Source organism: Schistocerca nitens, chromosome 7, assembly GCF_023898315.1.
Source record: "Schistocerca nitens isolate TAMUIC-IGC-003100 chromosome 7, iqSchNite1.1, whole genome shotgun sequence".
Lineage (NCBI taxonomy): Eukaryota > Metazoa > Arthropoda > Insecta > Orthoptera > Acrididae > Schistocerca > Schistocerca nitens.
In genome coordinates this window covers 467286609-467301395 of record NC_064620.1, presented here as the reverse complement: position 1 = coordinate 467301395, position 14787 = coordinate 467286609, and the positions used below count along the sequence as shown (strand labels likewise).

The 14787-nt window shown below is 37.9% G+C and overlaps 1 protein-coding gene across 1 annotated transcript in view; it reads left to right on the top strand.

Moving 5' to 3' along the window:
• LOC126195202 (1,5-anhydro-D-fructose reductase-like) overlaps positions 1-12730 on the top strand; it is a 131086-nt gene extending 118356 nt beyond the window's left edge. The window contains exons 7-8 of the mRNA XM_049933716.1: positions 6684-6781; positions 12522-12730. Coding sequence (XP_049789673.1) covers positions 6684-6781; positions 12522-12564 — 141 coding nt within the window. The 3' untranslated portion in view covers positions 12565-12730. The remainder of the gene's footprint in view (positions 1-6683; positions 6782-12521) is intronic.
• Positions 12731-14787: the final 2057 nt, after the last annotated feature.

The window sequence follows — 14787 nt, the reverse complement described above, 5'->3', positions numbered from 1 at the left end:
AAAGTGTAATCTCAAAACTTGGTACAAGAAAGTTCCCTTTAACTATGTTGTTTGTTGTTGTGGTCTTCAGTCCTGAGACTGGTTTGATGCAGCTCTCCATGCTACTCTATCCTGCGCAAGCTTCTTCATCTCCCAGTACCTACTGCAACCTACATCCTTCTGAATCTGCTTAGTGTATTCATCTCTTGGTCTTCCCCTACGATTTTTACCCTCCACGCTGCCCTACAATACTAAATTGGTGATCCCTTGATGCCTCAGAACATGTCCTACCAACCGATCCCTTCTTCTGGTCAAGTTGTGCCACAAACTCCTCTTCTCCCCAATCCTATTCAGTACCTCCTCATTAGTTATGTGATCTACCCATCTAATCTTCAGCATTCTTCTGTAGCACCACATTTCGAAAGCTTCTATTCTCTTCTTGTCCAAACTATTTACCATCCATGTTTCACTTCCATACATGGCTACACTCCATACAAATACTTTCAGAAATGACTTCCTGACACTTAAATCTATACTCTATGTTAACAAATTTCTCTTCTTCAGAAACGCTTTCCTTGCCATTGCCAGTCTACATTTTATATCCTCTCTACTTCGACCATCATCAGTTATTTTGCTCCCCAAATAGCAAAACTCCTTTACTACTTTAAGTGTCTCATTTCCTAATCTAATACCCTCAACATCACCCGACTTAATTCGACTACATTCCATTATCCTCGTTTTGCTTTTGTTGATGTTCATCTAATATCCTCCCTTCAAGACACCATCCATTCCGTTCAACTGCTCTTCCAAGTCCTTTGCTGTCTCTGACAGAATTACAATGTCATCGGCGAACCTCAAAGTTTTTATTTCTTCTCCATGGATTTTAATACCTACTCCGAATTTTTCTTTTGTTTCCTTTACTGCTTGCTCAATATACAGATTGAATAACATTGGGGAGAGACTACAACCCTGTCTCACTCCCTTCCCAACCACTGCTCCCCTTTCATGTCCCTCGACTCTTATAACTGCCATCTGGTTTCTGTACAAATTGTAAATAGCCTTTCGCTCCCTGTATTTTACCCCTGCCACCTTTAGAATTTGAAAGAGATTCCAGTCAACATTGTTTAACTATAAACCATTTAAATGACTTAATTAACACTATTGATAACTTGGAGAACTTTACTAGGAAAAACAATGGTAGCACTGGAAAAGACCACTTGCTATTCATTACTGATTATTTGAAAGATATGGCAAAACACTTTGATGATAGTGAAAGTAACAAAATAAATTTTTTATGTGGGCAATTGAATCTAATGGGAGTTCACAAGAGCCATTACAGATACTCAACAGACTGTATTATATTTTGTAGTATTCTATTTTCAATATCACCACATGCTTATAAGTTTATAAGAAGTACACAGTATCTTGTGCTACCTCATCCTAATACCCTGCATAAAATCTGTTCACATTTTCAAACAAACCCAGCAGCTCAGCGGCAATTTTCTGATGTATATAAAACAGAAATTCTAGTTTCTTTGTGAATCAGATCATGTTGTTTCACTAATGTTAGATGAAATACACTTGAAACCTTATTTAGACTTCACAGGAGGTAACATTTTGGGTGCTGCATTCAGTTCTAAAAATGTGGCAACTAGTGCTCAGGTTTTTATGATACAAAGATTGTTGTCTTCATATAAAGATGTAGTCCACATTCTTCCAGTAAAAAATATAAATGGTGAAGGACTTTTCACTGTAATAAAGAAAACAATTTCCAGACTGCATGCAATAGGTTTTAAGGTAGTCTGTGTTGTTAGTGACAACAATTCATTTAACAGAAGGGCAATGTCATTCTTTGCTTCCCCTCCTCAACTGACAATTGTGTACAAACACCCCTGTGATGACACTGATACTCTTTTTTATGTTTTAGATTCTGTTCACATTTTACAATGTGTCAGAAACATTTGGATTAATAAAAAAGATCCTGATCAGACAATTATGTACCCCCAGTTTGAAACAGATTCAGAAAATACACAGCTGTATATGGCCAGATTCTCTTCAGTTAAAAAACTTCATGACATAGAGTGTACACAGATAGTAAAATTTGCCAATAAGCTTCATTTAAAGTCTCTTTTTCCAAATAACCTGGAGTGACAAAATGTCAAACTTGTACTTAATGTTTTCAATGAGATGACTGTCCAAGGTTTGCTAGCCTTGGGGGAACATCATCAGCACTGCTAAATTCATTAAATTAATTTGTACATGGTGGAACATTGTTAAAGTTAGCTCACCTGGTAAAGATATCTGTTTCAAGGATGCAATGCTGAAACCACTCTCGAGCACAAGTAATGATGATGATGATGAGCGTTTGGCGTCATCGGCCGGGAGGCCCCTCGCGGGGCAGGTCCGGCCGCCATATCGCAGGTCTTATTACATTCGGCGCCACATTGGGCGACCTGCACGCCGGATGGGGATGAAATGATGATGAACACAACACAACACCCAGTCCCTGAGCGGAGAAAATCTTCCGACCCAGCCGGGAATCGAACCCGGGCCCAGAGGACGGCAATCCGTCACGCTGACCACTCAGCTACTGGGGCGGACAGCACAAGTAATGAAAATATCAGATATTTAGAAAGATTTCTATCATGGCTGGATAAATGGAAACATATTTCTGATAGTACATTTGGATTATCCAGTGATACACATTTGGCCATATCGCATACTACTCATGCCCTTCTAGAACTGACCAAGTATTGCACTGAGGAGCTGAATTTTAAATATCTTTTGGCAGGTAAGGTTCAGACAGATGCTCTAGAAGCAAGATTTGGAAAATATCGAACAATGGCAGGATCTCAGTATTTGGTATCTTTGAGACAGGTATTTGAAATTGAATCCAAGCTAAGAATTCAGACTCTGCTTTCCTTGAAAATTTCATCCTCTGCTCTTGGTGAAGTTGGCATAGATTCAGATTCTTTTGAAAGTGATTGTGTAGATGATATTACCTTACCACCACCATCAAACTTTGAGAGCATAATAGATTTCAGTGAAGAACATGTTCAGTCTTTTCAGGAATACTTGCCTGTTTTCACATACTTGTCAGGATACTGTGCCAGAGCTGTTCTTAAGAAGCTGAGGTGTGAAACATGTAAAACATACTTAGTGCTTGATAAAACATTATCAGTAATAGAAAGTGATGAAAGCTATGAACTTATAAGGAAGGGAGATAGAGGTGGATTGTATTGCCCTAATAATGAGGTCATTAATGCTGTTATTTTCACTTATTTGTTTGTTAAAAACTTGGTGTCTGCAGAACATGAGCTCTCCGTCATGAGATGTACATCCCAGAGAAATCTAGTTATAGGATTAGCTGTTGATGTAATTAAAAGGGAAGACTTTTTCTCCTAAGGGAGTTTTCTTGTAGTCAGGTAGATCACACTGATGACAAAATTCTTCAGTCTGTAGTAAAAGTAGCATGTAATATATTTCTCAATAATTATGTTAAAAAAAAATTAATGACAGCCATATTGGCAGTAAAATGAAAAAGAGAAAACTGTCAACTGTAAAGTAGTTTAGAATAAATTTTGTGACAGGTTAACAAACATTTACATTTGTCATTCTCTCCTAATTCCTACTTTTCTCTACTTGATGTGTGTAGCTGCAATGCTTAAAATGAATGTGCATAAAATTAGGCCTATATTCTATTTACAATGATGTCATATCATTATCAAGAATATTCTGTTACATATTTGAGAGTTTTCTTGAGAGAGACAGACAAAGGTGTCAAACTTACAAAATCCCTGATTTTGCTTTGTGGGTTAAAGGTTAGAGTAGATTCAGTTTTTGTACTGTAGACTCAAAAATGATATGAGTCTCATGGGTGTGGGACATGTCAGAAGATATAACATAAAAACATAGGACACTTTAATATAATTCTCACTTCCCTGATCATTTTGCCAGTAGATTGTCAAGATATCCAGATACTTTACAGTAAACTGAAACTGCTAATATCTACAGAATGTACACAGTCAGAACGAAACATAATTATACACTTTTATTAAATATATCATACACAAATTACCTAATCTTGACTGTTGTGGCCAAGTGCTGTCAGAGCTTAAATCTAACAGAAATTTTTACTTCAGCTGTTCTAACAGTCCCTGTTAAAAAAATTCATCTGTAGAGTACAAAAGGAGTTACCTACCAAGAACCTTTTCAACCTGTGCTTTATCTTAAATCAAGTTTTTAATGGTTGCTGGTAATTTATTGAAAATGTGTATTCCTGAATATTGGACCAAGGTAAGTGATTTTAGGTCTTGATGTAGATTGTTCTTATTCCTAGTATTGGTACTATGTATTGAGCTATTGGTTGGAAGTAGAGACATATTGTTTGCAACAAATTGCATTAAGGGATAAATATACTGAGAAGCAGTGGTTAGAATACCCAGTTCTTTGAGTAGATTTATACATTATGTTCTTGAATTTACACCACAAATGAGTCTTATTTCACGCTTTTGCATTTGTAATTAAACTTTTCACTGTGACAATATCTTCAATATCTATGCGATCATTGATGAGCCACTCATGCCGCAGTGAATTACATTTTTGTCCCAGTAATAAACTTATGATCACTACAATAATTTTGTCATTCTGTCTGTTAACTGTTACGAAGTATCTCCGTTAGTGTCATTTACTGACTAATGGATCTAGGTTTCTGTAGCGACGTTTTTCTTAACAAGTAAGTCAGATTTTGCATACGATTTTAAACACAACAGAAGGAGATCACACTGTGTTGTAGTCAGTGTGCCACATTGCGCGCGATATCATACAAGGGCGGCACAATTTCTCTGTAAAGGGCAAATTTAACGATCAGTGAATTTGTTGTGGTTTCACGAAAGAAATACACGTTCATCGGCTCTAGCGCACAGGCTGTCTTGCAGCGGCAGAAGGTGTTAGCCTAGCGCTGATGACGTCATAGTTCCGCCGTGAGGCCTGTGTATCAGAAGGTGTTGCGCAAGTGCGGCGACGCCTGTTATCTAGCGCTCTTTGGCAACTGCTGAAATGAATCTTCTAATAGCTCGCGGGAAAATATTCCGAATGGTTCTTTGAAAAGCGTTACTTTCAAAGTAAATTTCCTTTTACGCAAGAAGAACTCTGTGGGCAAATGTCTGATGAATGTCTTAAATCACAGAGCGTTTGACTCTCATTCAAAAATCAAAATTTGAGGACGACCATTTACAATATTTTCGAGCCCGGAAGATCAGACATTTATGTCGTTGTTAAAAATTTTACTGGCACTTTGTGTGATATATCTTAAAGTGTAACACGCGCAAAAAAAAAATCAACATTATGTGTGAAAGCTTAGCTTCTCTTGCTGCTTATTAATCTTAGAGACCAATATTATACTTAAAAGCTTTTCTTTTCTTGCAGCAACACTATGTATATTAATTTAAACCATTACCTTTACCTATTTGTGTGACGTTGCTTTTGGCTGACTACATTACGTGTCCTATGCTCTGAATATCCGCTGTCATCGACCGGCGAGATCGTTTGTCATGAGCTATGACGCTTACAAAAGCGCATCGCGATCTCTATTCAGTCCTTCAGAAAGTAACGTGCGGTGTTTGGTGGAATTGGAATTCATACTTTCGTAATACGAAAATATGCAGTGTGCATGTTGCTGCACATCAGACATCTTTCCTAAACGTGTTTTGTCTCCTGAGTTTCGTTTTCTAAAGTGCCTGGAAATTCTACGCCGGTGTATAAAACCACAACAACTGAAAGTATTTATAAGTTTTACAGTTCCGAGGAAAATCATACTGTTACTTAACACAGAAAAATTGTATTTTCATCCGGGAGAAAGTGTATTTTTGACCGGGAAATATCCGGGAATTTTTTTTTTTCTCGTCCACGTATACACCCTGAAACACCAGAGCATCTGCCCACGAAAGGCAAAGGTCCTGAGTTTGGGTCTCCGTCTGGCACACAGTTTTAACCTGCCAGAAAGTTTCATATCAGTGCACACCCTGTTGCACAGTGAAAATTTCATTCTGAGAATATAAACATCTTAATATGCCAATAGTTTTCATACTGTATCCAATAACAAGGGTTAATACAAAGAAAAATGTTGGGAACTAGAATTTCCTTAGATTTTGTGATGACGTGTGTGCTCTATAAAAGAATGCAAATTCCAGATCTGATCAGTAATGTGATATATCATTTCATAGTGCCTGTTTAATGCTGCACCACTTTTACACAATGAGTGGTTTTTTCACTCCATATGTGTAACATATGGGCAGCATAAATAGGAAGAACATGTAAACCAATAAATAAATTTTTGGTTTTACTTTTTCCATATATCTTTCTCCTGCTGCAGTCACTCATTGCCTAATACTCCCTTTGAAATTCTTGACCACCTCTGGTTGTTTCAGCTTATCCAGATTCTATCTTAGTAATTTCCCATCCTTTTCCATATTATTGTGTAGCTCTAAACAAATGTCATATCCCCCATGTTTTGCAGTTGTGTCTTTACTGCAATTCTTACTAGTGTACCTGTATTTTGGCATAGCTTCCCCTTTTCTGCCTCCAAACTCCTGCACACATCTATAAACAGTTTCCAAGATCTTTTTTTAAATTAAGAAATCATTTGAATGAAAACACGTCACTTAGTTATGACACAATAAAATTACCGCTCAGGAATTTTTCAGGTTTTTGATTTTGAACTGACAGAAGAAGATATGGATGAACTAGATGCACTTGACAAAGGACCAAAGTGCCGAATATTTAATGAAGTTATTGCACCAGAGTAAGTATTCTCCCCTCAGTCATTGCTTTATTGGTTACTTAGTATATTATTATTATGTATGAGTCTGTGATAGCCTGGTAAGTAGGTTTCCTATCTTTATATACTAGTATGTGGCTAATTCAAAACATGAGCAACATTCAGTCATAGAAATAAAATACATAAAATCCCCAATAGAAAAAAAAAACTTTTATTGGTGGTTCTTACTTCTTACAAACCTATTTTACTGTTGTTACTGTTACTATTATAATTGCTGTTGTCTTCTAAGCATTTTTTTGTGATGTAGCACAAAATGTTTGCAAGTAAAAATAATACTTGTGAAGTGAGAACAGTGAGGTGGATGGTTGAGAGGTTCCCAACCCAGAAATGATGGCCCTTTTCCTTTGTTTGGGCAACTGTGTGGATGAACTTTGTCATGGAGTACTACTATCCCAGACACCAGTTTCCACACCATCAATGTTGGGTGACACATATCAGTTTGGTGTACATTTCTTAGTATGTGTTAGCTGTAATTGTCGACACAAATTCCATGAAATCAAGCAAATGAATGCCATTCTCATTCCAAAAAGTGGTAGCCATAATTTTTCAACTCAAATAAGGAGGGTGCTCAATTATTTTTTCTTTTCGAAGTTAAATGTTACCATTTCATTGACTGTTCTTTCGATGCTTGTTGGTGTAGGATATCTCCAAATCTTATCGCCAGTGCAATGTGACAAAATGGATCCTATCCAGCTTGTCAATAATGGTCTAACAGTGATCATCCACTGGACATTCTTCAAATCAGACAATGGGAAATCCAGGATGAAATGTAACAGTATTATTAAAAGGAAAGTTTCTACTCACCATATAGCTGAGATGCTAAGCCGCAGATAGGCACAAAAAAAAAAAGACTCTCACCATTAACACTTTCAGCCGTTGGCCTTTGTCAACAATAGACACACACACACACACACACACACACACACACACACACACACACACACACACACACACACAAATGCGCGCGCGCGCGCAAACGCAAATTGCACACACGACTGCAGTCTCAGGCAACTGAAACCACATTGCCACATTGTTGTGCCTATCTATGACTTAGCATCTCCGCTATATAGTGAGTAGCAACTTTCCTTTCGTAATATTGGGATGTTCTTCAAACCTTTTTATGATGGACAGATTCCACAGTCTGTCATTTGGAGGAGAGAGAGAGAGAGAGTTGCTTCAGTTTGTCATGATGGCGTAGTTGCTTCCGCTCAGGCATTTCATGTTTACTCAGCGAGTGAGAGTCAGGATTCCATGTCACCTGAAACAAGACTGACAGATTATAGTGAAAACTCTATATTATCACCGAGATGGAGCAAATAGAGGTGCGTGCCCTAGTCTGGTGGATGCAGCCTGGTGTTGATCCAATGTGTCTTTGTATTTCGTCACTCGAAGCAGTCACGCCAGAAAGCAACATACCCTGCCATGGGGCTGCCCTCTGACAAGTACTGCAGTAGTGATCAGCTGGTGCTGTTGCTGCATCCTTGCAGGCTGGAATGACTGCTAGTACTAAAGCTAGTGTTGAGTATGTGAAGTCTTCACTAGCTTTGGTGGGCAGCCTGGCAATGTTAACCTTGGACCCAGATGATCATGGCCAGCAGTTGCCTGATGGAGGATTTGATATACAGCATTCGCTGCATTCTGTCACCAAACTTTTCACTGCTGGTAGACCATTGAGCCTACCTATTTGAAGTGTGTCCACACCAAGTTCATTTGCTATCCACCGGCAGTGGTAGAAGTTAACAGGTTGGGTGTGTCACCAGCCATATGCCTTCAGGCATCACTGTGTCCTGTATTTCATCTGCATTACACTATTCCATCTGTACCATGACATTGTGTTGGTTGTTAATCATTTTCAGTACCCATCTTGCACACAGTTTGCTGCATTTGAGCTTTTCCTCATAATTGTGTAAATAATGGTGCATCCAACAAGTGAAAATTCATTGATCAGATCATGAATCAGAACTTGTCAGTCAGAACACAGTTTTTTGTTTGCTTCTCCACTTATTGCACTATTCCGTCAGTCTAGATACTGGGCCTGTCACTCTGCTCTTCATCATGCACAGCTTCACGGGCACTTTTAAAGTCTTCACAACAGCGTCTAACTCTTCTTTCACTCATTACTGTATGCCCATAAATCAGGCACAACTCAGGATTAATTTAAGCATCTGGAGATCCTTTTGCAACAGAAAGTTGAAATACAGCACAAACTTCACATCTGATGGGAACAACAATTGAAGCCATTCTTTCTTGCTTTCACCCACAGCCAAATGACTGTTGCTGTGGTATTCATTTCAATGACCCGTTTGATGCAGTTCTTCATGCTGCTCTGCCCTTCACAAGCCTCTTCATCTCTGCTGCATCCCACAAACTCTTCCATTCGTTACCAAACGGATTGTTCCATGGTGCTTCATGATGTTTCCTGCCAACCAACCCCTTTTAGTCAAGTTGCATCATAACCCTCTTTTTCCCCAATTCAGTTCCGTACTTCCTCATTAGTTTTTCAGTCTACCCACCTAATTTTCAACATTCTTCTGTAGCACATTCAAAATCTTCTGTTCTCTTCTTGTTTCAACTGTTTATTGTCGATGTTACATTTCTGTACAACACCACACTTTAGACAAATACCTACAAAGAAGATTTCATTTCATCAAAATTTATTTTCGATGTTAACAAATTTCTCTTATTCATAAATTCTTTTCTTGCTACTGCCAGCCTGTTAGTGTCTCAATTTCTAATTTGATTCTCTTCAGCATCACCTGATTTATTTCAGCTTCATTCCATTAGCCTTGTTTTACTGTTGTTGATGTGTAGCTTTTAATGTATTTTCCAGAAACTATCCATTCTTTTCAACTGTGTTTTCAGATCTTTTGGTGTCACTGAGAATTATAATGCTGCCTGTAAATTTTTGAAGTTTTTATTTCTTCTCCTTGAAATAAAATGGTGGATCCTGCCTGAAACTCAGTCATAGGTGCCTTAATCAAATGGAACCACATGGTTCAGAGACCTTTTCAAGTCTCAAAGATCTATGTTGTATATATGCAGACTGTAGTGACAAATTGGTCTCCTGTTCACCAGGCAGATGCACTAACCATATGCCACTCGGGCACAGTGGCTATGCACAACTGTAGAGAGTACCCTTGCATGCCTCCTTCCTTGACACAAATTCTCATTAATGCTTCAGCCCGCTTTGTATTGAGCCCGCTTGATTTTCAGGCAGCATCCCCCATTACGTTCAGTGCTGAGGTGCTATTCCAGGCATCTGCCTAGCAAGCAGGAGGCTCAGATTCGAATCCTGGCCTCGGTATAAACTTTCAATAGTCACTTCAGTCTGCATATATACATCGTAGATGTTTGAGACTTGAAAAGGTCTCTATAGCCATGTGGTTTCATTTGCTTCCAAGATAAGCAAGGATCAATATTGCCTCACATGTTCCTACATACACTGTCCAGTCACATTAATGTGATCACCTGCCAAAAGCCTGAATAACCATATTTTGCAGTTCAGACCACTGTGAGGTCTGTGTGAAGAGAGTCAATGAGGTTCTGGAAGGTACCAACAGGAATATGGAGCCATGCCAAATCTAGTATCATGGCCAGCTGCACTAAGTTTCTCAGTTGAGAATCCATGGCACGAACAGTCTGAGGTGGTCCCACAGATTATCAGTTGGATTTAAACCCATGGAATCTGGTGGACAGAGGAGAATAGTAAACTCATCCTAGTGCTCTTCGAACAATGCAAAACACTGCAAACTGAGTGACATATTGCATTGTCCTACTGGTAGATGCCATCATGCCGAGGAAAAATAAACTGCATGTAGATGTGAACATGGTCCCCAAGGATATAAGCGTACTTGTGTTGATCCATTGTACCTACAACTTGGACCTTTCCAAAAACTATTGCAGGATGTTTGCTTGCAAATGTTTCATGCCATACATACCAATGGCCATCTGTCCAGTGGAGCATAAAATATGATTTATCTGAAAAGGCCACTTTCCACCACTCAGTAGACATCCATTTGCAGTATTGGTGTGCGAATTCAGCCTTTATTGCCGATGAACACCAATCAACCTGGGTGCATGAACCAGGCACCTGCTGCAGGGCCCCATACACAGCAACAGTCGCTGAACAGTTGTTGATGATACATGGTTGGCAGCCCCTTGGTTCATCTGGGTGGTCAGTTGCTAAACAGTTGCGCATCTATTTGCCTGTACACATCTCTGTAGCCATCGTTCACCCCTGTCATCAATGGCTCATGGTATACCAAAATTGCTTCAGTGTGGGCTTTGGATAGTGCCATTTTGTCATGTCCAGTGTACTTTAACCAAGGTGACATGCAGACAGTTTACAGACTTAGCCATCTTGGAAATGCTTCTAGCTTTGGCCCAAAAGTCAATGATCATTCTCTTTTGGACATCATATAAATCACTCCGTTTCTGTATTGCACAAAAGACTGCACTGTTTTCTGCATCCCCTCCACTACTCTAAACCGTGTAAAACTTTATGTTGCAATGTGAGAGGAATGAATTCATACATAATTCAGTCTTGTGTACATCCACTGCTAGTGCTGCCATCAGTCGTGTGAGAATGATTATTGTAGGTGGAGATACATTAATGTGACTGGACCACATATCTGTGGAACACGAACTGAAGTTTCCAAAGCTTGGCTTCTACTAATTTTTCCATTATTCTACTTGAAATGCAACTGGGCATAACAGTTGATAGCGAGTACTCGACTTCATTTCTGGGCAGTCTTCGATAGTGCAGTGGCTGTAAATGAATTTGTGTCTGCTCCACCAAAATTTGTTGCAACATACTGAGATCTTGACAGTGTAGATAATGATTTGGTACAGCCAAGAGAAATTTCAAGAAATTCATATTGACATCAGGTTTCTCTTTCGGAATTACACATGTATTGCATAATATGGTTATAAAACTGTATCAAAACTGGCTCACAAAAACTGTAGGAAAACTGAGACCCTGATGGCTGATTCGCCACTGCTTATATATTGTTTTAATAATCCACTATTACAAACAGAAAATTTATGGATTACAGTCAAAAACTTGCTGGTGTATACAGACTGAATTATGTATGAATTCATTCCTCTCACATAGCAACATAAAGTTTTACGTGGCCTTTAGCTTTTAGTATTGAAAGTCGTAAAATAAGTTTGTCAGCAATGCTTTATAACAACGTTGCTTATATCATGAAGATTATTTGATGGAAAATGTTCCTAACATGTACATGTGCTCATTACATAAATACTAACAAAAAGCTGGCTTCACTTCTTGTGAAAGGTATTCGTGAGTTACAGAATGAGAAGTGTTTATGTTTTATGTTCAAGTATCGATTAGTAGCTGTCCAAGTATGATAAATTGAGCTTCTAAATGATCAGATTAATGAAATAATAATGTTACAAAATTTGCATCAGCCTGTAAATGTGGCATCTTGACACCTGAGGTCAACACTTGATGCCATTCGTATCCTAATGATCATATATTGGTATGTTTTATACTGATTCAAAATAATGACTTCTGTGGCTTCATAAATAATCAGTAAATGGTACTGCTGTGGTGTGACATTGTTCAGATTTCATACATTTAAATATTAGCAAATGGCCTTGAATTTTCTGGTATCCTCATAGTTTCATTTCATAGGTGTAAGTAATATTGCTTTTGTTTTCACCCAATTGTTTCCTATTCCAGACGAGCCAAACATCCAGAGTATCCATACCATCAGAGATACTGATATTTCAGTATTCACAGCACTGGGTAAAATGTCAGAAGCTCTGTCAGGGAAGTCTCGAGATATGCTGGACAGCGGTTTTGGGCCTCCACTTTTGTGATTTGTGTCTTTCCTGCAAAAAATTGTATAAATACTAATTTTAATAACACATTTTATATTCTTGTAGAAACATATATTCTTGGTAAGTCTCAAGATATGCTGGACAGCGGTTTTGGGCCTCCACTTTTGTGATTTACACATATTCTTGGTATTTTTTCTTCTTTTTGTTTTTGTGTGAGATGCCCCAGTATTTCCTGCTGTATCCTTTCTTAATTCAAATACCTACATTACGTTTTCATGTTTGACATAATTTGTTATTCAGATAACAATGTTTTAGGTCTTTGAACAACAAACAATGGCTGTTTCTTGCTACTACAGTCAGCCAGGAGTGTATTCTCTCTTATTAAAATGTGTGTGTTTGCAGGGGTGGGGGGGAGTTATGTGTGCACACTTGCAAGTACTCACCCTTCGGGAGGCAATATGTTAATACTGCCAATAGATGCAAAGAAAAGTAAATGTTACAGCCCAATCCTAACTTTCAGAACTAACAATTCCTTTTTCAGTGAGGAGAGAGTGTTGTATTGGAAAAGGTTAAAAAGGAATGGCAGATCATTCACACCCCGGTATGAGAGAGTAGAAGTAGAAGTTTATTGTCTTGTAACATACCATTTCAAGCTATTGACTTAAAGTACAGGAGACTCGTCAAAACACAAAAACTGGTTTACAATTTTCCTTATAATACCAGTAACATAATATTCAGTACTGAATAATTACTTAATTAAGGAATTAATAATTTTTATTCAAAAGGAACAGACTTTTAAGATTAACAGTCCTAAGTACTTGCTCTCTCATGCTCAAATTTTCAGGTTGTCATTTATGATTTCTTCTACTGAATAGTAACATTTCTGCACTAGTTTCTCATATAAGGATTTTTTCAGTGTTTCTAAATTTATGCTGAGCAGTTTTCTTCCTTTCACTTTATTATAAATTTTCATACACATATAATGTGGAATTTGAGCATAAAGTTTCAAATGGTGGATGGGCGTCATAAAATTATTTTGATTTCTGGTGTTCTAATCATATTGAAAATGACTTGCTACAAATAAATCAGGGTTACTGTGTACAAAGATAATCAGCTCATTTATGTATAGTGAGGGAACACTTAATATACTTAGATTTTTTTGGGAGTAGGCGACATGATTTTCTTCACCTTACACTGAACATATTTCTAATGATGGTTTTCTGAAGTTTTGGTATTCGACACATATGGTTTGAGCTACCCCAAAATATAATTCCATACCTTATTGCTGACTCAAAGTAGCTGTGATAGAATACTTTTCTTATTCCCATACTGGTAGCATTGTACAGTATTTTCGTTGCAAATGCTAGGCTATTTAATTTATTTGCAAGGTACTGTATATGCGATCTCCATGATAGATTTTTATCTAGTTGCATTCCTAGGAATTGCACACAGCTAGCTTCCTGCAAATCCTGGTTTCTGTGATTGACCTGAAAATCATTTAATTTTGCTTGTTTTGTTTTAAACTGCATTAACTGAGTCTTTTCCATGTTTAATTTTAATCCATTTAAATCAAACCACGTATCTAATTTTTCTTAAGTATTTAATACAGTTTGTGGAATTTGATCAGTACTGTTGCTTTCAATGACTAAAGATGTGTCATCTGCAAATAAAACTGAGTGACACCCAATATTAAGTGGCAGATCGTTTATGTAAAACAAAACAGAATGGGACCTAAGACAGAACCTTTGGGTACACCATTTTAAATGGTTTTACATTTTGAAGTATAAGTTTCTCTCTCTGATGTTATAGCCACTCTTTGGTTGGTTGGATAGGACTTAAACCATTGTAATACTGTGCCCCTAATTCCATACTTTTCCAGTTTACAGAGTAGCAAGGAGTGATTCACACTATCAAATGCCTTTGATAGGTCACAAAAAATTCCTGTGGCATGCAGTTAGTTGTCTAGAAATGAGCTAATTTTGTCAACAAAATTATTTATAGCAGATACTGTGGTTTGTATATTTAAAAACAAGGATGATGTGACTTACCATACGAAAGCGCTGGCAGGTCGATAGAAACACAAACACATTCATACACACAAAATTCTAGCTTTCGCAACCAATGGTTGCTTTGTCAGGAAAGAGGGAAGGAGAGGGAAAGACGAA